Source organism: Haliaeetus leucocephalus, unplaced genomic scaffold, assembly GCF_000737465.1.
Source record: "Haliaeetus leucocephalus isolate CR32 unplaced genomic scaffold, Haliaeetus_leucocephalus-4.0 Scaffold205, whole genome shotgun sequence".
NCBI lineage: Eukaryota > Metazoa > Chordata > Aves > Accipitriformes > Accipitridae > Haliaeetus > Haliaeetus leucocephalus.
In genome coordinates this window covers 721,384-746,776 of record NW_010972641.1, presented here as the reverse complement: position 1 = coordinate 746,776, position 25,393 = coordinate 721,384, and the positions used below count along the sequence as shown (strand labels likewise).

At 40.7% G+C, this 25,393-nt stretch overlaps 1 protein-coding gene across 1 annotated transcript in view; it reads right to left on the bottom strand.

Annotated features, from left to right (window-relative positions):
• NTNG1 (netrin G1) overlaps positions 1-20,192 on the bottom strand; it is a 152,156-nt gene extending 131,964 nt beyond the window's left edge. The window contains exon 1 of the mRNA XM_010566089.1: positions 19,947-20,192. Coding sequence (XP_010564391.1) covers positions 19,947-20,192 — 246 coding nt within the window. The remainder of the gene's footprint in view (positions 1-19,946) is intronic.
• Positions 20,193-25,393: the final 5,201 nt, after the last annotated feature.

Genomic DNA, 25,393 nt, shown 5'->3' with positions numbered 1-25,393 from the left:
CATGGAAAGATTTTTAGACAAAGAGAATCTGAAAAGGGTGGACTGCTTAGCTGAACAGGGAGATGTGTGAGAAATTATAAGAAACACAGAGACATGCAGGAAGTATATTAAGTTGTTATAACTGTACCATCAACTTTTTTTTTTTTAAGCTTATTGGAATGCCTGAGTTGTAACAGTAATCTTTTAAATTTAGCTGGCATGGCAAACACAAGAGCTATTCCTTGAAGGCTACCACAGTGACTGACTTCCAAGAATTCTGTACAAAAGCAGGAACTTTCATGCTCTGAGATATTGAGTGTAGCCCCTAAATCTCTAAAAAATACACTAAATTCTTTTGAAGGTACTTGAAGTGAACAGTGAGACAGTAAAAGAAATATGAACTATGGTTTCCCATAATTTTCTTATATTAATTTTCCTTTGGGAGAATCCTTAATCGTAGTGTTCATTAGCAGCTTGGACACCAAAATGTTTAGAAGCAATGTGGTACCATGGGAAGTTGCCAGCTCATCTGTGGAACTGGTGTGAGACGAGGTGCAGGCATCCGCTCCTGTTCATTGCATGTTCCTGAAACCACAGCGATTGTCACAGGCACTTCAGATGAACTGAAAGATCCTGGTATAAATCACATTATTTGAGTCAGAGGCCCTCAAGTTTTAGAGAGTACCCCTATCATGCACTCAATCCATTACACCAATATTAAGTGCAATGAAAGTCATCAGAGACTGCACATCTGTGTTTCTCAGAAGCAGTCTTCCAACTTTGCTCCATGCTTCAGCTCATGGTAAGAAACTGTAGCTTGATCAGCTGCCACTGTACATCTTCATTTCTGGCCCTTGTAATTTAGATTAGTTCATGCATCTATAGGATTTCTGTCAGCCACCCGAGTTACATGTGAATCATTGCTCCGGAGAAGGGACCGACTCCATGCACTTGCAGTTCTCCACATTTATCACAGCAAAAGACCTATAAATGCTTTGGCCTGCTCTGAAGGGCAAGAAGCAGCACTGATTTACATGCTATGAACTAAAAAGGAACATCAGAAGGGAGTATTTTAAAGTTAAGATAATGCTATTCTTAGCTGGCAAGACTTGTGGTTTTGATCCTTCTCGGATACATAGCCAACAGCGAACTATCTGGCTGCGCGTACCCCCCTGCTTTTCTTCTCTTGGTTAAATCAGTGATTCGAATGTATGTTCCAGTACTCAGGAACATTATGTGGATTTGCAAAACTTTCTGAAAGACTTCCTGTCCATTAGCCATTGGCTGCTTTACAAAAAGGCATAAAGATAGCATTTTCCTCTTGTAACAGATGTAATCTCCTTGCAGCGTTGTTCGTACTGTTTGAAAGAAAGCAATATTCCTTTTCTCTCAGATTTGCTGAAATAGTGGCATCTCTCAACATAAACTGAAAATATATTTGGAACTTAATTTGATTCAGCTTTCAGAATTTCACACGTGAGGGATGAATACATGAGGATCAGCTTTCTGTAATTAGTGAGGCATGTTAGAAGGGCTGGATCCTGCAAGGTCATCTGTGCGGCAAAGAACTGTTTTTGTGGTGCCAAGAACACCCAAGATCTGCTCTTGGCATGACTAGACTAACAGTTTTATTTAAGTTGTCATTCTCGAAGCTTATATGAAACAGCTTCACATTTTTAATTTCTGAATATATTGTAGAAATTGTTACCCACGGTGTGGAGTAAATTCATGTATTTTGGTTTCCAGTTTATGCTCATCACAAATGAAGAGGGAGAAAAGTAGTCCTAAAAAGCATTTCATCCTGATTAAGACTTGGAACAACTCTAGGCATAATTCAGAGCATCCTAAAGGCTGCTCCAGCTCGTGTTGGTTACACAAGTTCCAGTGTACTGGCTGCACTGACTGTCTGGAAGGGTTTTTCTCAGGTCCACTCCACATCTTCCAGCTGCTGGCATGGTCTGTCTCCTGAATGTGCTTCTGAAATAGGGAGAGGATCAATGAGCAGATGGCACTGAGCTGGCTTTGCCAATCCTCTGCCACTGGAGGAATTTTTCTGTGCCAGCAAAAATCCTTTGCTCCATCCTCAGGCCTGCTTTTTTGGCTACTTTGCATGGCCAAGGCAGCATGGAGCATCTAAACCAGGGTCTAGACGCTTCCACAGTGACTTCAGTGGACTTGCTCCAAACTCTCCCAGGTGCAGCTGAGGGTGTGGAGAAGCCCAATGGCAGAAAAAATAGGTGGTTTGTAATGAATGAGGCAGAGCTGTGCAGTAAATTCATCAGGGATACTGTGGCAAGCCCCAAAAGAGACAGAGGTCTAATGTCCATTGAAGAGTGAAGATAAAAATAAATGTTGAACAGCTGCTCTCCTCACTTTGCACTAGACAAGGGCATTTTTAAGGGTAAATATTATTTAGAATAATCCATTGTGCAGAAGCCTTTGGATTATCCACTGCTTCCGTAACATGCTTCAGAATAGCTGCCCTGAGTTGTATCAAAGGACTGTCCACAATCCTTTTCCTAAGAAAATAATTAGGAAATCCAGTCTATATTTCAAAATCTGAACAAAGTACTTTAACAAACTTCACAGCAGAGCGGGAGCAAGCTGCTGGGTGAGTGGTGACAAGGTGTTTCATAACCTAGGATCTGCAAACCCTTGCTGACAGCAAGATCAGCACAGCGGGACCAGTGTTCAAGGAAAGATATTTTAAGTCTGGCAGAAATTTTACAGCTCTTCTACAGCCCGAATAATCACAAAATCAGTTAAGGCAATTTTTGTTTCTGAAGGGCAGCATCTGGCCTACTTGGCACACTTAATTTGAAATGTGTATTTTTCAAAGCAAAAAGCATAACAAAAGTATAGAACTTAAACTGGCAGAACACTATACTTTAGAAGATATTTTGTAGTTAATAACAGTTTAACATAGCACAAACTCCACTTCGGCTGTGCTTCAGCCTGATGCAACCTACAAAAGCATCACATGCAGTTCAGAATAGAAATGCTAAAACATCTTTTAAAAGCAGTGGTACTACCAGGCTCTGCTGCTCTTACAGGAGCAGTAGCTTCTGTGATGTTTTTAGTGACTGGTTTTAGTGTTTGATATTTATTGTGAATGGATGAGATTCTAAAATTGTAAGGGAATGTGAGGGGTAACATCTTAGTCACAGCACTGCAAAATTTATACTACAGTTTTGTCTGTTCCCAAAATAAGAAAATAAGAAGGCTGTACAAACTTTAAAAGACTTGTACCAAATTTACTGCAATTAGTGGGAGTTTGACTGATGTCTCCATTCACATGAAAAGCCCTCCCTGGGGCTGAACCTGATCCTGCCTTGTGCAGGACTGGCTCCTGCTTCATTCATCCCTTACATTCCCCCCCTGGTTTGCATTCAGTGTCCTTTGTATTTTCCTTTCACAAACTGCCCAAACATAATCCGGGCACATCATGGAGAGCTAAGCTGCGTCTGAGCAATGCGATCAAGCACCAGCTGCCTTTGTTTGTCCTCAAGTATCATGATACTCCTCCACTCGGTACATTCTGGAAAAATCTGGGTAGCCCCCCCAGCGTGCCTGGGAATGGCCAGACCCTGGGATGTGTACATGCACTGTGGGCTGGACGAAAGCCAAATCGGCTAATTCCTCATTTGTGTTGATTTTATTTAAGCTTCTTCCTAACAATATTTTGACCTGGGTAGAGAAGAGGAGCCATATGGCATCTTCCACCACTGACAACTGCTGTTAGTGCAATCAGCGCATTACCTAGGTGATTTGTTTAGATTCAGCTGTGTCACTAACTTGTGGCAAACTCAATTATAATTAACTTGCGTATTAGGCAGGGTCCTAATACAAGCTGTTTTCACTTTCATATGCCATTTGCATTGTATTTTCTGCCATAACACTGTTTACAGATGCCCTGCTGCTCAGGGCCATTGCCTTCCCCGCTTTCTAATCCAAGCCTCACGTGAATTTGTCTAGCGTGGCACCCCCAAGAAATCAAGACAGCTACAGCATCAGCCATACAGCCATGCCATAATTACAATAAAAAAATAGAAATAATGCACAATCATCAGCCTTAGCACCTCATCTTGCTAAAGTCTGCCTTCAGATTCCCGCTTTTGTTATTACTTTTTACATTTGTATTTCAATTATACTGTAAGCTATTTAAAATGGGGAACAATGCCTTCCCTTATTTTTATACAATATCCAGCCCAGTGAAGCACCAAGCTTAACTGAGGGCTTTGAGAGTCAGAATAAGCCACCATTTGTTTTAGCCATTTGCTGTCCTAAGAGGTAAATGATGGGTCAGGGAACAGCTCTGGGTTTCAGCAGCATTTTCTAAGGTGTTTATCATGTATATTTGCTCAAAAAGCATATATGAAATAATGATACCTGTTTATGTCTTCTACAATTCCTAATTTCTTCAGACAGTTTCCTGTGATAAATAACAGGATGAAAGAGCTCAATAGTACCAACACCCAACACCCCCCGCCCAAAATCAAGCATCCCCCCAATGTACTGCAGACACAACAGTGATATCCCCTCCTTTTTACAGTATAGATTTCTGAATCAAATATTAATGACAATGTTAAGCATAATGTAGATGATTGGTTCATAAAGATTAATAAAGAACAAAACAGTGCTGAAAGTTATCTAGGGCTATTCTATTTCTCAACTTTACTGTGTTAACATGTTACTGAACAGAAGGCATACAGCTCTTAGAAGCTTACTGCTTAAGAATACTGAATGGCAAAAAAAGATTTGTGGATACTGTCAGATCACACATAATCATTGCAGCTGCTTTAAAAGCTTTTTGCTTTTGAACCATAACCTCAGAACAACAGGGAAAAAGATCATAATAATCTAATTACAAATAATGACCAAATACAGAGTTATGGCTTTGATAAAAAATACTTTAAAAATTGCAATGATAAACAAATTAGCACCCTTCTACCATGCAGTAAATAGCTACAGTTCATTATAAAAAGAACAAAAGAATATCATTTCTGTAGGTATTTAAGATAAGTGTGGGACAAAATACGGAGCAGCAGACAATGGAGACTTAATCCCAAATGAACAATATTAATACCATAAAAATTCAGCAACTCTGTGAATTCTCTACATCCTCTGCCTGGAAATGGAGACGACCAAAATGAGATGCAAATCAGTGCCTTTATCTAATGAATAATGCAAATGAGCGCTCCTCTTATGGCGCAGCAGTCTGCAGGAATCCTCTCTGCCTCACCTCACATTTCTTGTGGATTTAACCACCATGTGTCAGAAGAAATTAGAGAATGGAATTGCCAAGAAATGACAAAGCCTTGGAGCCCCAAGTCAGTGCAGACAGTAAGGTACATTAAGATGCACAGTACAGAGGAGGAGAGAGCAGACATCTCATTAAAATGAAAATGTTGCTATTTTTCCTTCACCTAGTTAATGGAGTTGTACGACGTAATCTGCATTTATTTGTGTGGCTACTAGTTAGAAACATCCTCTAAAATGATACCAAGGTGGGATCTCAAAAACTTTATAAAATCTTTCAGGTTTTTTTTGTTTTGTTTTGTTAATGCTGGTGCTATTTTATCTCTCTGATATCAGTTAACTGCATCAGCATTTTTCTTGTAGCATCATAGAGCATACTGCATCTTATCCATTAGTCACAAGCCTTGCTGTAACTTTCCCTTAGCATCTAACATTACCCTCCAAAAATATTCTCAAGCAAACAAACCTTGAAGGCGTGCAAGCCCTGAAAATTAACTCTTCCCCCCCCCCGCATCGTTATTTTGCCTGAATGCACTTGTGATTCAGAATCCAGGACAGATTTCATCTGTTCCATTAAAACCTCTTAGCATGTGGACCAGGTGTGCTGCCACAGCTGTCATCAAGTCCTTCCTCTTTGTCATCGCATCGGGTCCCCAACCCAGGGATTTGTGAAACTTAATGCTTTCCTGACAGGTACTCTCTTAAAATACAGACCCAATCTAACAAAGCCATTTACTCCTCAGACAACTTCTTAGTTATCAGATACCGGGCTGTGAATGAGCAGCCTGACTGTGAAAGGGATCTCCCAAGGATTTGGGATGCCAGGAGGGGATCCCTCATCATTGAGATGCACAGGGGATACACAGGGACTACAGGTCTGAGCATACGATTTGGCCAGGTGGTGGTTCAGGCAAGCATGTTTTGGGGTGGTGGGAAATCGTCTCTCACTTCAAAAAGTGAAGGGCACCTCAATGTCCTGAACTGTAAAGCTGAGAACTTAATGCAATCACTAAACTTTGGGGTGCCAGTCATATACTACACAACCTTAGGGTCATGTTCCTGTTGTTCACTGAGCCAGCAGGCAACAAATCAGTGTTTTGGTTCAGTAACCCATCAAACAGATAAATCTATGTACTAAGCAAAAGAAGAGATTAGAGATGTCTTACTATATGTCCTTTCAGGAAATGTGGAAAAAAAAACAACCCCTTTTTCTCACAAGCTGACAAAGACATCATTGCTATTTATACTTGCACTTCAGTTCATCAGTTGGAGGCACACTGCAGAAGATGCAAAAGCACTAGCGACGTTGCTACTAAATTAAGAGCTTACAGTTTCTTTTTAATAGTTGAAAGCAAAGACATTTCTCTACTGGGCAGCTTGTTGCAAACTTCATAACAGTGAAAAAAACAAAAAGTATATTTTGGATGGATTTTCTCTCAGCTCAATCCTAGTGAATCAAGGGGGAATTGCTTGGGATGCAGGTCTATAAGGAATTTGGTGTGAACTCCATAAAAATGCAACTTGAAATCAATATAGCATTTTCACTCTCTTAAATTAGAGGGACATGGATAGGTTCTCTGCTCCTGTTCCTGTTAGCAGTTACCATGCCAGGAATATACAGAGTTTAGGTTTCTTATAGCAAGGGCAATGATAACTATAGAGAAAAAACCCTACTGTTAAAGCAAACTAAGCAGTTGATTTGAAGCAGGGAGACAATTAAAGCACAGCATTTCTGAAAGAGTAATAAAAATGTCACTGCAAATGATAGATTGTTACAAGTCCTTGGCTTCTTCCTAGCACTGCAATAGAATATGGTGTTAAATCAGTTCCAAGAGATTATCAGTGGTATATGTTATTTTCACAAACTCAAGGAATTGAGTATCATTTCATAAATCAACTGCAGGTTAAAATTAGATTTTTTTTTCAACTTTAGTTCTGTGACCTTTACACATACAATTAACAAAAAGAAAATTATAAAAAAATAGTTGGAACCTGACTCAAACTGAAAAAAGCTAAAAAGATTCCGCTAAATACCCAAACCAGATCAGAAAATAGCTCTCCTCTACGGCTGCAGATCTGCTCAATGCCGGTGAGGTTCACTGATTGCAGAATAAGACACTGCGCTGCAGATACTGTAGAAATGGACTCTCATTTCTCATTAACTTAAGACTGTGTAAATTACCTGTAAAGCGTGCCCATATTTTGTGTTATGTGTTACTTTCTGTATTGTTTTTCTGCATAAAGCATTAAGCAACCTACGTCAGAAAACTGTAAATTATTAAAACCAAAAATAACTGAACCCAACTACCTGGCATGAGGAGATCTACGAAGTATAAGGCTGAAGCAGACATGCTTCATGTGTTTATGGGCCAGATAAAGTCTTCTGACAAAGTCTGTGTGACAACATCGTTGGGAATCTCACAAGCGTTTCTTATACGGAAAAAAGCTGATTTCTCCTGCAAATAAATTATACAAGATCCTCTGAGATCTGCACAGAAATATGAGGGATCTCTGCCGTCTTCTTCCGAGATGCAACATTGCTACGCGCTTCTCTCCATGTGCGCAGGCTGCTCAGGGGCTGCAACATCTCCTGGGACACTGTGGGCAGGTGTAGGAACACAGGGCAGGGTCTGCCACCAAGACCAGCATTACCTTGTAGACTGCTGTCACTAGCTCAAACGAGGAGGTTTATTGCCCGGTTCTTCAGCAACAGCCCTTTCCTATAGCCGCACTGACAATGTTCGTATGTATTTCCCAGTGAAATGCTGTGGATCTAATCCCTGGTTAAGAGGGATATTTTTGAATTTCAAAGGTGTTTCCAATTTATGATTTATTTTTGTAATTTATGATTTATCATTGTAAAAGTAAACATGTTCCGCTTTTCCTGCAAGGCTTTATACAGCTTATAATTATAAACAAACCAATTACTAATCCAGAGTAAAGGCAGTGACAGCAAAGGCTTGCTCAGCATTGCCCTTATATCTACTTTCTGAGGCCTTGGATGTTGGCTAGGATGACAGCCAAAAAAACCCAACTGTGACTGGCTTATGTGACAGCAGCTTAGAGAAGCTCATGTAAGGTGGTGTCATTAAAAAAAAAAAAAAAAAAAAAAGTGTTAAAACAGGTCATCACAGGTGCCATTCATCTCGTAATTAATTTGTGAAAAGCATTATTTTTTTCTTGGTCAGCTCCTGTAAATCTTCTTTTGGGTTATCAGAAGGAACTGGACTGGCAGGAGGAGGATGCTGACAGTTGCATTAGCATAGGTGCAATGACCTTGAGGATGGGAACTGAAAAAAAACCTGAGGCTAAGGTCAAGTTCAGTGGGACCCTGCTGCTGTCTGATTTTTGTTTCTGATCTTATGCACAATTTTATCGTTCCAAACCCATCACTTACCAGTACGAGGCCCTTGACAAGATACGATCACCAGAATGACATTTACTCTAAATTCTTAGTCAGATTATTATTGATCAGGGGAGTTGAATGCTGCTGTAAAAAGCTGTGCCTGCTTTCTTGGCACTCCTGCAATGTATTTACTCTCCTGGAGACCGTGCCTAGGAAAACCAGCACAATGAGGGGATCCTCATAAACCAACCCACATTTCAGCACATGCTTCTCCCATCCTACTGCTGAACTCCTTAAGACTTCAAAATGATTTCAAAAACATCTCACCTGTACTCGTCTAAGGTCCACAACTGAGGTCTGTATGGGTCTGTACCATTTTAAAAGGGACTGCTGCCCCAAAAAGGGTAGCAGAAGTGTAAGTTAGAACAAACCCATCAGCTCTGGTGGCTTCTCAAGCCACGGAGCCCTTAAGGCGTGATGAGACAGGGATCCAGCCAGGAGGAAGGCAGGCTCTTGTGTTCTTTGGAGCAACTCCTTATTTCTCTCTTCAGACTTTTCTCCACCATTTTGAAGAGCATCCATTTCAGCGAGGCTGGAGAGAGGGGCTGGCCCCCAGGAGTGCAGGGATGGCACAAGGGGCAGATGTAAGGGAGCCACATTCTCCATAGTGTTTGCACTGTCCCATTCAATGCACATACACCACTTTACACCAGATAAGGACTTGTAGAAACAACTCGTAGAAGGAGGGGAAACAAATGTGTGTATGGCTTCAAAAAATACACCAGCCCTGTGTGAATTTCGGATATCGACCATTTGTCCATTGTTTAACATTAAAAAATCGCATACTCTCTATTGTGGCTTAAAATTTCAGAAAACGTTATGCTGAAAACCCCATCTTTTCTGATTAACAAAAAAAGGGAACTGTTGAACTCTTGTTTGGAGACTTGCTTTTAAACCTATAAAACCTAAAGTTCATAAATGACGATGCTTAGCTAATGTTGAGCGTTGCAACCGATGATGGTGCAATTATGGAGAACTATGGGAAGATTATTCAATAATAGTATTCCGTCCTTTTTAATTATTTACAAATAAGCCATGAGATGCATAAAGCTAAAATAATATATTTTAATATGTAAACCCTGATATGTATTCTATGTATGTAGTCTAGTTGGCACTTTCCATCTAGAAGGTCTAAAATACACTTTCGGTGCATTCTTGCATGCCCCAAAATTGCCAAAACTGTACCCAAGAAAAAAAATGTATCCTATTAACCAAATCTTGTCCTGTCACTGGAGACAATCAGCCTTGCACTGAAGCTCACAGGGGTGAAGTAATCCAAAACCAAGCACCAGTATAATGAGTAAAGAAGATTTTATAACTGAAAAAGTTTGGAAATAAATGAACTTCAGTGAAATTGCTTCTGACAAGAAAAAGATGAAAAGATAAAGGCATACTGTTAATTTTGCTTTTACTTAAGATGGTTTTAAAGTTTCCAGTTGAGAGTTTCAAACCAGTACAGTACAGAGGATAGTATGCACTACTAAGGAAGCAGTATTTTGGCACAATCCATTGCTGTCAGTTCAAGTCCTTCTGTTGACTTATACAGGGCACACTGATTTCAATGGAAGATCATATTTTAAGTCTGTTTATGGAAAGTCAAACACGGACTCTTAGACATGAAATATACATCATGATTCACCTTTATCTGCTTTTTAGTTGTTGAAGGATATGTTTTTTAAAAAATCAAAGCCAGTGCTTCAGATAACAAAAAGCTTGTATGTTCTTAAACTTTTATTTTCAAAAACTTCTTTCACTCCTGTTTCAGGAAAAAGTGAACTCCAGGTGCAAACTGCTGGCAAAAATTTACCCCCAAATTTTAGTGAGGAAAGCTATGATGCTTGAACCCCTTAAACCCATTACTTAATGTTTCTGGAAGTCTCACCAAGCTCTTGCGAAGCAAGACACCTCGCTAGGCTATTTCTGCAGGCTATCCCTACAGTATTCATACTGCTTGGCAGATCCGTATGGTCAAGGAAGCCAACAGGCATGTCAGAGTCTAGAAGGCTGCAATAAAAATAGATGGGGAGAATAGCACATGTAGAAAGAGTTGTTTAGCAGTCAGAAAATTACATTCTGTACTTTTTTCTATAGCTATGCACAATTGTTGTTCTTAAAATATGAGGGCTTTTGTGTAGTAGTTTGCTGTTCCCCCCCTTTTTTTTTTTAATCTTTTTCCCCCCAGTCATTTGTAAATGTCACCCACAAGCAGCTCTGTTTCTAGTTTTCACTGGAGGAAAGTGCCTTAAGAGCAGGTGTAGATGGTAAAAATCAAATTGATGAGTTAAAATGATGGCTCCTGACAGTTTTACAGATAAAAATCTAAAATGCACCAGGATGCTGGAAAGACATAGTATGTACGTGTAAGAAAATGCTCCTCTCATCATAATGGTGTCCTCTTTTAAAGGTTTTACAATTACTTAGCTATAAAAATTCTCTCTGGGCTGAAGCCTGACATAAAATATCTCTGGTATAGCACAATTTCTTGCTTGTAATAAATATAATTAAAATTCATTTGCGCCCTTTTCTTTTCCCTCCTTTTTTTATTCCTAAATTCCATATAAACAATCTGCCTAAGGAACTAGAAGATAAGAAATAAAACTATTTTACAGAAAATATGATACAGCTAACATCAAAGCTACATGAAATCACTTATGCGCGTTGCCATGCCAGCTCAATGCCAAGGATTTTCATGTCCCTAGTTATATTTGTACTTGTAGATCAAGATGGTGTCACTGCAAGTGACCTGTGAAAACATAAACTTCCATACCTAAAATGTGTATGAACAGCCATTGTTTCTACAAGTAAATCGGGTACAGAACTGCTTCCTACTTTTCGGCTAGTGAGATTAGCATCCCAGTGTATACAGTGACGTGTGTATCATCAGTCAATGACCTTAATAGTATCTGGGATTATTTTTGACTTTTGAAATCCAGCTAGTACTTACAGGCCTTGAAAAAAGTCAAGAAATATTTGGTTTAACAGATCTCTTACCTGATTTTAACTACTCTTAAATAGGAATGTGGTTTTTTTACGTATCCAAAATTGCAGCTTTGGCAGAACAGTATCAGCAGTGTTTAAAAAAAAAAAGCAGGAGTGGTACTCATACTAAAATTCAGCAGCTCCCACAAATTCACCCCTTTCTAAACTCTGTGGATAAAAACAAATGACAGGTTTTCATCCTTGCATAACGAGATGGGTAAGTTCCATACTTTGTCAACATGGACTGCTAATGCTTGTTTGGATTTCTCCTGCTCTGCTCCACAGCATAGAGCAGAAAGGATGAGAGAGCCCGATTATCCTCTCAGTCGGTACATTTATTTTTTTCTTGAATGCTCTGGCAGCATACTGTGGGCTTAAATGTTTGCATGGGGCAACTTGGGCTGTATATAGGACTGGCTGCTTTCTAAGTAACATAAATGTCTAAATGTTAAAATCATTATTTGTGAGTCAACTTACTGACTTCTGCCTTCTTGAAGGACTCCAGGGGAACCTGCTAACCAGAACGGTTGTCCTGATGCACACAGGGTTTGCAGAACTCTCGGCCAAGTTCACTTGGCTTTGTTTCAACTAAGATGCTTACAAATGGAAATTTTAATATATGCAATATATGGAAGTGCCTCAGGAACCTGCATTTGGTTTCCAGTGATTCTTAGCTGTTACAAAGTACAAGCCCTGCAAGAAAGAAACACAAAACTCTGGGGTTTAGAGACACACGTGTACTAAATGAAGAAGGAAAAATATGTTTGTCTAGATAATTTGGACAAACCTGGGCAGCATAAAACTAGCTCTGCTCAGTTCTGCCAAGTAAATCCAAAATTTGCACTCTGAGACTTGTCCATCACAGCGGGAGGAAATATAATATCACACTCCTTGTACACTGTCCTCAAAATGAGACAGCAGCCTGGAAAGCCTAATGCTGCACAGCTCACTTGGGACTGCGGGGCATCGCACCCGTGACCGAAACGTGCGAAAGCAAACCGGCTGCTCCCCGTGATGGAGGTGATCCTGCACCACCGCTCCTCCAGGCCGACAGCATGACACCGGCAGGTTAAAAAGCAAAGGTCGCTCTGCTGAAAGGCAGATCTACCCCCCTCCTGGAAAAAAATCTCAGTCCGGGGCTTCTAGCAGAGAACGAGCAGGGTCACCCGCTGCCGCCTCCTCTCAGCCCGGGAGGGTGGGGAGGGATGCGCTGTCGTACCCTAGACGAGGAGCGCCGGTCGGGATGCTGCTTTACTGCATTGTCTCTCTGGACCCCAGGAAATCCTGTTAGGAGAGTCTCCCTGCAGTGAGCCACAGGCTCGAGATCACCTCTGCCTCACCAGAAAAGTTTCAAATCACAATACATTGCTAGTAAAGATTTTATTTATAAAGTAGTACTGTTTTATTGCAGAAGACGGCACTGAAGGTGCTGCTGGGGGGACATTTCTGGTCCAGCCGCACTGACAGCAAGCCATTCAGATTCTCCTGTGGATGTCAGGGTATCCATTTCACAGTGGAAGCTGTTTATTTCTTTATAAAATTGCTATTGCTGTTTCCACACCCAAACAAGACCAAAAGCCCAAGTTCTTGCAGAGTACTTGGGCAGCTCCCCGCAGATACCCCTCTCGGCCCATGGAGGAAGGTGCTTTTCGGGGGCCCAGGGTGCTGAAGGCAGCAGGGTGGGCACACCAGCTCGGGTATTTGCAAGAACCTCATCCGCAGAGCCACAGTTGCCCCCAGCGATCCTTTGCTTTCTAAGATCAATTATTATTGCAATAATTTGATCATTGTGTTAGCTACAAATGTCTAATAATTCCAGCTAACTCCGGGGAAAAAAACAAAATAGGAGACCAAGTACCAAATGGAAGAAAGGCAGTGTTAAAAGCAGCAGTTAAGCAGTTTCTACAAAGTGTATTTATGAAATATACGTCTTGTTAAAAGGAAGCACTTTCACACATAGTAGTGATATGTGCCTTAAAGCTCTGCAACTGAAAGTATGTAGAAGCCCTTGACTTTCCTTAGAAACCCTGTTTTTCCCCCAAATATTTTTAACAACTTAAGTACTTCGTGGCCGTGCTTTTGCTTTGTTTAAGGTTTGAAAACTTTCCAATACACAAAGTGGAACTGAGGAGAAAAAAAAAGCAACTGGATAGAGTTTTGTTAATGATTTACTGGGGAATCTTGATGTGTGATACTGAACAAAATGCAAATCTGTTTTACTGGCAATCCTCAGTTTTAATTTATGAGAAATTATTGATTTTTTAGATTGCTTCCAGTTGGAAAAAAAGAGATTTTACCAAACCGGTTTTTTTATTTCCTGCTGTCATCAAGTATATCAATTTTTTTCTCTTTTATGAAACCAAGAACTTCTTTCCCAAGAGGTCGGAGGATCAAGGCGCCTTTGAAGTGTCTGCAGGCAGGTGGCTACGGAAGGCACAGGTAGGCTGTTGCCCCCACGCTGACCGGCAGGAGGGGACCGGGGGGGACAACAGCAGGAGCAAAGGGCATGGTGTGCGCTTCTCACTTTCCTCGCGTCCTGCTAGCTGCTTTGGTCTGAGGCTGGAACATCAGGACCAAAGTGGTGCTTTGATGGGGACAGCCATATCAGTGGGGTGGCAGAGGTGTCCTGCCCTACACAGGGGAGAGGAGAGAAGTGGTGGGGGGCCTGTAGCTCACCATATGGTCTTGCAGTACTAGAAATTAAATGAAATACCCAGTAACTTACATGGAAACACCAAAATAAAAACTCTGCTCCCTGAAGGATAAGGTTCCTTCCAACAATGACAAAGCAACACTTGTATTAATTAAATGTACTCAAAAGAGTTCAGAATAGATGCAGGTATTGTAAATAAAGTCTGCAATAACTTCGAGCTGTACATACTTTTAAAACATACAACTATGAAAATCCACATTAAACAAGATAGTAACAATAGCCTCATCTTTAACTCCCTGTTCCCATTCTACCCCATGCTACTTAATAAGATTGCATAGATGGAACTAAAATGAAGGATTGTATGTCCTTATTCGCTCCATAAAAGAAAAAAGCTTTTTTTCTTATCAGCATCTCTTAACAGTATGGTTCAAAACTGTTTTAAAATGTCTTACCCAAGAATGCATGTATGTATGCCAAAATGCTTCAAAAAGTACATTTTTCTTTCTCATTTTGATTTATATATACGACTCAGAAGAATATCTGTTAATTTAATTATTTCAGTAAACATAATAATGGTATCACTAACTACACTATGGAGTATTTTCCCTTTTTTAAGGAATACGAGCCTACTTGTAATTAAAGGAATGCTATATTATTGAAGCTGAAAGTCTCAGAGGGAAAAATTTAATGTCCACCTCATAATATTATGCCAGAATTACACGCACAGAAGACTTTTTAATAATCTTTGTTTCTTAATTTAGTTTTGATTGGCTATGAAATACAGACTAGCACTCAAGGGCTCAAATTTCTACTGTCATCAGCATTTCTGCTCTATAAATTGTACAAATCCACCGGACTCTTGTCTGTAGGCTTCTTTTCCAGCTTCTGTTTAACCTATAAAGAAAATTAGCTGCAGGCAACGATAATTGCTGATAAGTTCATCATTTTTTAGCCACTGGGATGTGGGATGGTGTTATGATAGCTAGGTCTAAACATGAGCAGAAAATTGTATTTTTATGTTGCCATTTCAGCTGCAAGCACAGTAAATTTGTCTCCAGTTTGCAAATTACAGCAATAGCCACTAGGAGTCTCCTAGTTAAGTTCATGAGGAATTTACACACTAATCCTGGCTAAGGTTTGAATGCAAACCCCCATACTAAACAAAGGCTGGCTTTCAGCACAGGGGCCAGCCCATGCGAGGGGCAGGTGCGACCTGGGGGCAATGGGACCCCCGAGCTGTGAGTGGCACCATGCGGGCTCCTGATGCTTGTACCAGGGGCACAGCTGGCAAATGTTTTAGAAATAAAGAAGTCAGAAGCCACCTATGCACTGTTCTTGTAAGGCAAAAGATGGTGATGGTCATGAAAAGTCAGATTTGTTTCTTTTTCTATCTGGACAAGAATTTTGTGAAATTGTAACAAGTGCTTACAAAGAGGGAAGTAGATTTCACCAAGGGTTAGTTACCCCCAGGGATTTAAAGCAGATTTGTTTTGTAAATGTAAATGCTGCAGGCCACAAGAACTAAACTAGCACACCCAGGTACTTAAAAATTTGCTTACAGTATCTCTGCAAAGTGAATCCTGCAGTTCTGAAAACGTGAAGTAGCTTCTTTCTTTTTTCTCTTCTCCTTCCCCTTCCCTCTCCTCCCAGGCCAACTAAATGTAAGCGTGTGGTGCCATACACACTCTTACCAATGCCAAATGCCTGAAGTTTGTGAATTACAGACCCACAGGAATGGTCACACTGGCTGAAACGTCATGACAGTCCAGTCCAACCCTGACAAAAGATGGCCAAATTGCCTTGAAGGAATGCCACAGAAAGCTGACGTGCATCGTCTGCCAGCATGCATGCCTCCCTCTAAGCAGCTAGAGATTGCTTTAAAATGTACAGGGAAGCCAGAGGTGACCACTCAACCCCCTCCGCAGGGGGCTGGTTATCCCGCAGGCAGGAGAAGCGCTACCTGTTGAGAAAGGATGCTGTTCTGTCCTCCTTACAGACACAAGCAAGTCCATGGCCAGAAACCATGAGCTTTCACTGCTCTAAGTCATGCATTTGTTTATATGTTTCTTTCATGCATCTCTCCTCTCGAGCAAAATCCTTTCCCAAGCCCTAAAAGTCCTGAGCGACTTTAAAAATTATGAAATTTTAACCAAATAATAATTGGGAGGGCTATTTATTTGGCTTCTGCTTTTTGAGCTTCTCAGTTTCATTTTCAAACTTTTCTCTGCAACCAGAAGGACTAAGAAAATAAAGATGATGTTTTAAACGAAAGCCGAGAATCTCACATAATCATAGGACTCCAGGGGTTTGAGGTTTCAGAATAATCTCATGAGTTGTCAATACTGAATGTCACCAGAAACTATAATGTTACTCTCAGAATAGATTGCATAAAAGCAATTGTGGGATAGTTTTCCTGCTGCATATTCCCCGTAATACCTACAGACGCTGTCCTGGAGGGACGACCCAAAGGTACTGACAAGTGGTGAGCCGCCATGGTTTAGCTGGGTTTAGCTAGAGGACTGTTCCATTATGCAACAAACCTGCATGTGCAAAACCTTGTTATTCAGTCTGTCAACTAGCTTACTGAGTAAAAATTCATAATGGACTTGTAAGAATATTTAATTCCATGGGGAATACACAGAAATAAGCAGGAGGCAAATTTTACCATTAACTGCCCATCTCCTCTGTATTGTATGCTTGGCGTGCATTGCAATGCATGATTGCATTGTATGTTATTGCAGACTATTACCATCTCCCTCTCACAGATTGCCTTAGATTTTACCATGATCTCCCAGCAGGACTTGGGTGAACCTCTCAGGCTGGTTGTGTTTCAGGGATATAATCTATACTACACTGATAGCTGACACAGGCTCAGCAGCTAGTACCTTAGTCCGTATAGTCTGTGGTGAACAGAAAATTACAAAGCCTTAACGGAGAACTGATATGGAAACAGAACAGGAGGCTGCTTCAACCTCCTCCTCTTCCTGCAGAAGCAGGGTCAGCTGTTTGGTGCCCTTGTTTATTATTAGGATATCTGAAAGGACCCTGATCTCCTCCAAGGCAGTGTTAACCTGATTTCAATAACAAAACACTGGCACATAGGTTTAGCAGCAAATATCCAATACTCACAACAATAAAACCAAGCATTTGTGCAAGGCAGTTCGGCACTTCACCATGCTGAAAAGAAACCTTTGGACCTCTGTCATTTCAAATTCAGGATTTTTTAGTGCAAGAACACGCCTAAGAGGAATGCACCCTTTTCTACTGCCCACCTTCTCCAAGTATGTCAGTGTTATCTTCTTAACTCATTTTCTAAAACTAAAAATGAACACAAAAATAAGAGATCTCCTCATTAGGAAATGCCAAAAGCTCAGCCCTACAAATATGTAAAACCTTATTTTGAAGGAAATGTGTAATTTCTACATGTAGCTATAGTAGATATAGACATGAAGCACTTTGAGGGATGAGAGCGCTCTGCTGCTATGTAGTACCTCAGGAATATTGAGTATTTCTGTCATTTTCCCAGTGTTTCAAGTAAGTCAAGCCATTACCAATGCATATCTGAATATAGTGTATGTGTACAATATACATCTATACTGAATGCAAATACAATAGTTTATCATGTAGGAGTCAGTCACTCTACACTCACATCACTAAATACACACCCTCATTGTGTGCGCTGGCTCTCCCTCTCCCCAGTTCTTCCTCTTTCTTTACTTCTTGTGTCAGGATTCTGGTGACCTTTTGCATCTCAAGGGCTTAAGTAGCAACCGAGCTACAGCTGTAACCTCAGATCATTCCCAAGCAAACCTTCATCCCCCATCACAGCATCAAGGACCTTGCCAGGTCAAGTGTTTTCAGGGGGAGTTCTGGCACCATTTTTAATACTTAGATTTAATCAAAATGTCTGTTTGTTTGTTTCTTTGTTTTTTGTTTAAAATCATTTAACTAGAGAGTGGACTGATAACCAGGCCCTTCAGAAACTTAAAAAATTACTTAAGACAGGAACTGCTGCAATGTTTATCTCCACTAAAAAGAAGAAACAAGTTTCGCTGGGCAGTTTCTTTTGCATTAAAAGAACAATTTTTCTTATTCACTACATGATGAGTTGCTAAATGTCACCAATTGAGGGCTACATCACAGCCGTTACTATTCTGAGGGAGAAAATACATTTCAAGATAAAGAAAAAAGAAAAAGACCCTATTACGTGGGGCACGTTGCTTTTATTTGTTTTTAAACAGTGGCTGCTTGAAGCTGCTCAGAGGTTTTGAGTGTCAAAGCCATGTCAGCAGAGATGGATTAGTGGGCAGAGAGCAAGCGGTGCAGTCAAAGGTTCACAGTGAATGTAATTTATTCACGTAGCTCCGCAATTTATCACGTGGCTATTACCATAATGTACGTGGGAAGCAGCTGCATGCGTGCACATAATGCCCTAAATGTACGTGTGGTTGGACCTGAACTCCTTGCAGAACAGTAGTGGTTGAAAATGATACCATAAGGCATTTAAAAGCAAATTTCCTTCCTGTGGGGATGCTGTCACACAGCAATGATGATTCATACACAGGCAAATAAATACTTTGTAGACTTTTCCCAGTTATGATAACCTCACTTACCAGAACTCACTGGTTTTTCAAATCTAAATTATGTAGGTAATGTGATGTATGTTTCCATGGATTTATTAACAGATTTAAGTACACACGCTTTGCATCTCAAACTCACATTTTCTAGTCAAGGAATACTGTATTGTCCACTCAATATTTAACAGAAATAGTCAGTGGCAAAGAAAATTAATTTTCCCTGTTTGTGAGGAGAAGCTGAAGATTTCCTTTAACTCAAATGACCTCTTACACCACGATCTATCAAACACTTGGGAGCAGCACAGCTGTAAAAGGTTGATATATATATAGCGTCTGCCTGGTTTCTCATACCTGTACAATTATTTACCAAGCCAAACATTTCCAAAACTAGTCTCTAATTTTAGGAGCATCTAAATTAAGGAACTTGACTTTGGTCTCTTTTAGTTGGCTTAAATGCTTACCATTTCAGTTAAAGAAGAAAGCTGTCAGTGTTGCTAGAGCTGGCCCCCACCCAAAGGTGTTTCTTCCGGCACTGTCCATACACGCAGATATGGACCTGCTGGTACATACCTGCTGCATGCGGTGGCAAGGCTCTGGCAATGCTGCCTGCGGCTGCGTGGGCTTGCCAGAAAAACTCCACCAGCCCAGCTCCCACCACCGCTTTTTAAGCTTCTGCAGTTTAAGTTTCTAACAACGGTCTCATGTTTGGAAATTATGCTGAATTATATCACACTATGATGCTTTCAGGTGATCGCATTGGAACCAATTCACTCAAGTCTTTGGTGATCCACGCAAATGCACCCCAGTTACGGCTTAATGCACTTAAGAGTTTTATGCTGCTTTCTTTTAAAGTCATTAAAAGTTGACCTAGAGAGATAGCGAATTCAGGTAAAGCGAAGTTAGGTCCCCATAAGTAGAACATCTCATTGCCCAGCTTAATGTACTGCTCAGCATTTTGTTCAGAACCTCTCATGTTTGGAATATGATGCAGATTTTCTTGGATAATTACATGTATGCTCTAGGGCTTCCATTTTGAAGCCATCTATCATAAATATGTACCCACTAATTATGCAAAATGAAAAGCTTGCCTTACCATTGCACAGAAAGTCTCGGGAGGATCTCCACACGTTATGTCTGGGGGATCCAGAGTCACTTTTACGTATTTGATCATGTCTCTGGCTTCCGGCTGGCAGGCCATGTAATCCCATACTTTTCCTTCTTCTGTGTAAATTTGAGTCTTACACACATCATAGTGTCCCCACACGGAAGGGTAGTGCTGCATCACGGAGGATACGGTAACCCAGAGGGCGTGAAGTGACAGGAATCTTGACAAATACATTTCTAAATCCTTTTACGTCACCTTCGTAAGGATGCTCAGTACTGGCGTACGTGCAGTCTATAGATTATATGTATACGTACATATACATGTATATATTTTGTAAAATAGGTTCCAACTCAAACGTGAAGCATTAGGATAGGGTGTTTGTTTCACTAAGTTGAAGACTTTGGTAGAAGCCACCCAGACCCCGATGACAGCCTTTCACAGCAATGCAGCGCTCGTCCTTTGTCTTATAACTTATCTGTCAGGGCTTCTTGTAAAAGATGTCCAACAGCAGATAATAATTTGTGAAGTTGCAGGTCTTCAGCTACTGTCGATAACCCTGAGTGATCCTCCGTGTTCAGGGCTCGCAGGGGATGCCCAGATGCACTGATAAATCAGTATCCGAAGCAAAAGGATGAGTGTCTACAGGCTGGTGTCTGTTTCCCATCAATCATTCTTTTCTTCTGGCACCAGCACCCTTTTAGAAACAATAAGAGTTAGAGTTATTGTCCAAGAATCAATGCATTACAAAATATATGATATGTTGACATTTTGGAGGTTTGATGCAATATAAAGCAAATTGGTATAATATGGATAACCTTTACCGTGGGTGCTGTGCTAGAATGAACAAACTAACAAAATCATTCACAGTGAAAAGTATTTTGACATGAAGGATTTAAGTCTTTTCTAACAAAGACAGATTTATAATGTTGCAGGTGAGTTACATGTTTCTGCTTCCAAAACTGTATTTTCACCCTAGGAAAATGGAGAACAAGCTACCGAACTCAACCATTGCCCACATCGTGCAGGCAGGGGAGCAGGCAGCCCAGTGCCGTGGGGCAGCAGCAGGAAGGCTCTTCTATTAAAGTGACACAGAGATGCGTATCAGGTGCTGATGGTCTCCCAGCAAGGGGACCTCAGCAAGCTCCAAAAGCCTCACGCATTTCTTAGATTTTTTTTCTTTTTTCTTAAGGGTAACAAAGATATTGCAGCACACTTCTGTTTCCTTGAAATTTCTCATTAGCATTGGAAGAACCTTGCTCCTTTTTTTTTCTTCTTTGAATTGTGATTTACTGATCACACTGATGATAAACTACTGATAAAGATAATGGTTCATTTGTAGCCAACTATAAGGATGCTTTCCCTCTCTGTTATGGCAGTCTTACTTTCCTAGGTTTGGGGGTGGGGGTACCTGTGTACTCAGTGTTTATTTCATAGCAGATATATCCCCTTTCCTCTCTTCAGAAAGCAACTAGAAATTCCCTTTGTTTGTATCACCTCAATCATATTATTACAGATATAAAATCCTAGGATGTTATTATGACAACTTAAAATACACATTTGCTAAAAAACACAGGTAAAAATACAAATTATGTATGAGGGAAACTGCAAAGACGGAGTAAGTACCCTAATCACAGACAAGGAAAACTGGGGCTAGGAACTCCAACTCATTTCTCTCAGCCTGTGCCTGACGTCAGCCCGTGCCAGCCAAGGATGGGGAGCCTGGGCGCTGGGCTCTCTGCAGGAGGAAGATTTCAGCCAGCTGCCGCAGCACCTCTGCACTCTTTTTGTCTGGATGCTAAAATCTAAGCAAACCCATCAGACAGATGGTAAGAAACAACTGTAAGTCACCACTTTCTGCAGCCCGCTTTGCTTGTTCCCAGTTTTAAATTATGCCCAGTGTCATGAACCCTCCTACACCCCAAAACCATGGGAAGTGGTATGTGACCTGGGGAGCTCCTGAGCATGTCGCTTTGGTAATACACATTTTCAAAACTTCTCTTCAAAGCTATTCGCAAACGGCCTCCCTATATTTAAATAATGCTTCATCTTAAACTGAGCTAAACTACAGACACTATGAAATGCCAACAGATGGTTGAATTGTGTTTCCATAGCAAAGTAATTTACAATAATTGCCGTATGGACGTAAATGCAATTTTCCATTATATTCATTTTATCAAGTGTTACCATACAACTCCCATATATTTTATCAGAATATGCAGAGAATATCTGAATTTTCATGCAATAACAATTCTCAATTAGTTCAAATATATTTAAGCTTCAAATCTGAATCTGACACAAAAGCAGAAATACCTAAGACCAAATTAAAATTATATCTTTTCAAGAAGCACACTGTGTAGTACCACTGTTTTTTGTAGCGACCTTACATTATTTTTGTTTCAATGGGAATGTTTACGTATTATCTTGGAATTCAGTAATTCAGAAAACACTTTCCATGTGATTTTAAAGACACCTCATGCTCTTCCCCTCTCATCCTTTCCAATGTATTTCACTATTTTGCAGGGGAAAAAACCACCCCCAAAATCCCACAGTTTAGAACAGTCATTATACAAAAGGGAAACTACTCTCTGCTAAAAAAGGAGCCAAATGACTTTAAATTTGTGACAAATCAAAACATACTCTATATTGGAGAAGGCTTGGTCATAGCTGGAATAAGCAGTAGGTGAATTTCATGTTTCTGTGTAGAACTAAGAAGTTACTGAGTTTAATTATCCTTAGACTACAAGCCTGTATATTCAGGCAAAAATGGATTTGTTTTCTTTAATATTTTCCTTGCTAGCTTTTCAGTTACCCGTAACCTTTTATAACTGCTGAGACTCAGATCCACTAATAAACAGGACTGGATAGGACTAAAATAAGGTGAAGCAAGCCACCACCTTAACACCCTATGCTAAAATACTTCCCATATAACGAATTCTCATTAAAGTAAGCCAGAGTCATAATGACGGTCATTACACAGAATTATAGACTATAACATTGATCGAATTTAGCGCATTGACAAGGAAAAAGTGCAGAGGAGTGCAAGACATCTGAGCATTAGGCAGATGTAGCAGCGTACGACAGGCATTCCTGACAAGAAGCAGCCAATTATAGCTTAAATTTCTGGCATATAACCAGTTCTGATTAATAGTTTTCCATTACATTACAGACATATTATTAATGTATTAAAAATGTCAAGCTTTGGCAAGAACTAATATGGCATGGCTCAGTTAGTCTGCAGTATCTTCTTTTAACGAGCTTCCATTGATACAGAGAAAGATATTGACCAAAGCACATTAAGGATCATGTGCTGAGCGCTGCTGGGGTTTTTCTGACAGAGCTGTTAAGATTTGTCTTGCTTATATTTATTCCTGCAGAGTCACTTATGACATGCATTCTACATTTCAGTGCTCTATTGCTAAGGACATATCTATTTGAATTATTCTGTAAAACACCGTTTAGACTAACATTTCTGAAGTTTACAGCTGTACCAGTTGTGTAGCGCTAAGCCTTGTGCTGTGGGCAAGACAAAGCGATGTTTTTTTGTCCCCAGTAATGCCTGTGCATTTGACCTTACAAAAAAGCAATCAAACAAATCAGGTATAACTAATGCCTGGTGCCCCGATCCCCTGCACCCTGCAGTGCTCTGCTCTTCGCACACCCTGGGTGTTGGGGGCCCGTGGGGGTGGCAAAGAGGGAGCAGCATCCTTACTAACTGAGGGCGAGGGAACGGCGAACTGCTGGAAGGACATTAGCTAATGTATGCAAAGCTTCCAGAGCACACCGATCCTGGAGATCTCCTTCGAGGGGCAACAGCGGTATGAACGGCAGGATGTTTTGGGCCTTGAGCATTCCCATGTGCCATAGCCCCTGCAATATGGAAAACACCGGGAGGCACCCGGGAGGCACCGGTGCTGAAGGCCATTTCTGCTGTCTCTGCCTTCCCCCAGAGCACCGCTCCGTCTGCAAAGTGCTGGGCATTCAGGCCAGAGCGAGTATGTTATGGCTGTTTGAGAAGAACGACACGCAGGTGATGCATGTGCATCCCTTTCCAGGTGGGTAAGTTGCACCTTGCGCAGCATTTTTTATTCTGCAGCCTGAGCAGATACCCTTTTCAAAAACCAGCTAAAATGCATCTCGTCAGAATCGGTGCCGCTGAAGAACTTCAGATCTCGTTGGGGGTTGTTAGCAAATACTCCTCCTCTGTCTCCTTCCATCCCTGTGAAAATCCACCTTCTTCCCCAAATAACTCCCCCCGCACAAAACCCGTGTCAGCTGCATGCCCTGCAAGAGCTCCCTGCCGGGAAGTCGCTGTGCAAACCGTACGGGTGGGCTCCTGGCCTCCCTCTTTGGCACACAGCAGGTACGCGAAGGAGGTAATAAAATAACAAGCGATTGCCTCTCACGCAGCGCATGCATTTGATAAAGTGTACGCCGCCACCGCGCACGAGTAAGAGCGACAGCCAAAACCAGTTATTATAATGCATAGCAGTCTGAGGAGAACTGGTTAAAACCATAAGCAAGGCAAGGAGTGCTGGCTGTCACCTCCCAACACTAGCATCTGCAGAACAGTTTTTTTTCCAAAGGAAACGTGCTTTAAGTTTGTATCCCTAACAGCTTCACCACATCAATGTATCTAATCAAGCCCAGGTAAAAAAGACCTTTTGTGTCCACTCCAGTTGCTAATTATTTAAAGCCAGTTTAGAACCTATGAAATAATGTGTATTACAAAACAGAACTAATCCTCATACCTGCAAGTTACAACAGTTAATAAAAACCAAGTGTTTTATACCTTGCTACACCTAGACAACTTGAGAACCCAGTACATAAATCCGGTATTTAAAAAACCCCACCAACCCAACCTCTTTTATAAGTGCAGAATTATTCACCTACGCAAACAAGAAGGGGGTCTGTGTTTAACAATTTAACAATTTTAGCTTTCCGTCTTACTTGGATGAAATACAATTGCTGTGGTGCCTTTGGATTCAAATGCTGCTCCAAATGAAGTTTAGGTTCTATTTTTATCCAGCTTATTTAACTATTTAGCAGAAAAAGATTTCCTTGCCTCAGGAGGAATTTAAAATGTCAATACCTATTGGCTGAAGGAAATAAAATACAGTGTTCTGCTACCAAAAAACTGGGATTCAGCACTATACTTAAAATATTTCTGGTTTTCCCACATCATTCTTTGCTGAGTGACACCTCACACTACTGTTGCCTTTACTTGCTGGGTATCATCAGCTGTCAGCATATGGAGTAAAAGCACTTCAGCTATTTAAATTTTAAAGGCTTTGTATGTAGCTGCTTTAAGTTCTTCCTCTAGAATCCTTATAATTGTGGCTTATTGCCTTAAATATCTCTGTACCTAACATCAACCTGTTCTGCAAGTTTCTTCTCTTGGAATTCAAGTTAGCATTTGGGGTGGTTGCAGGTTTTTT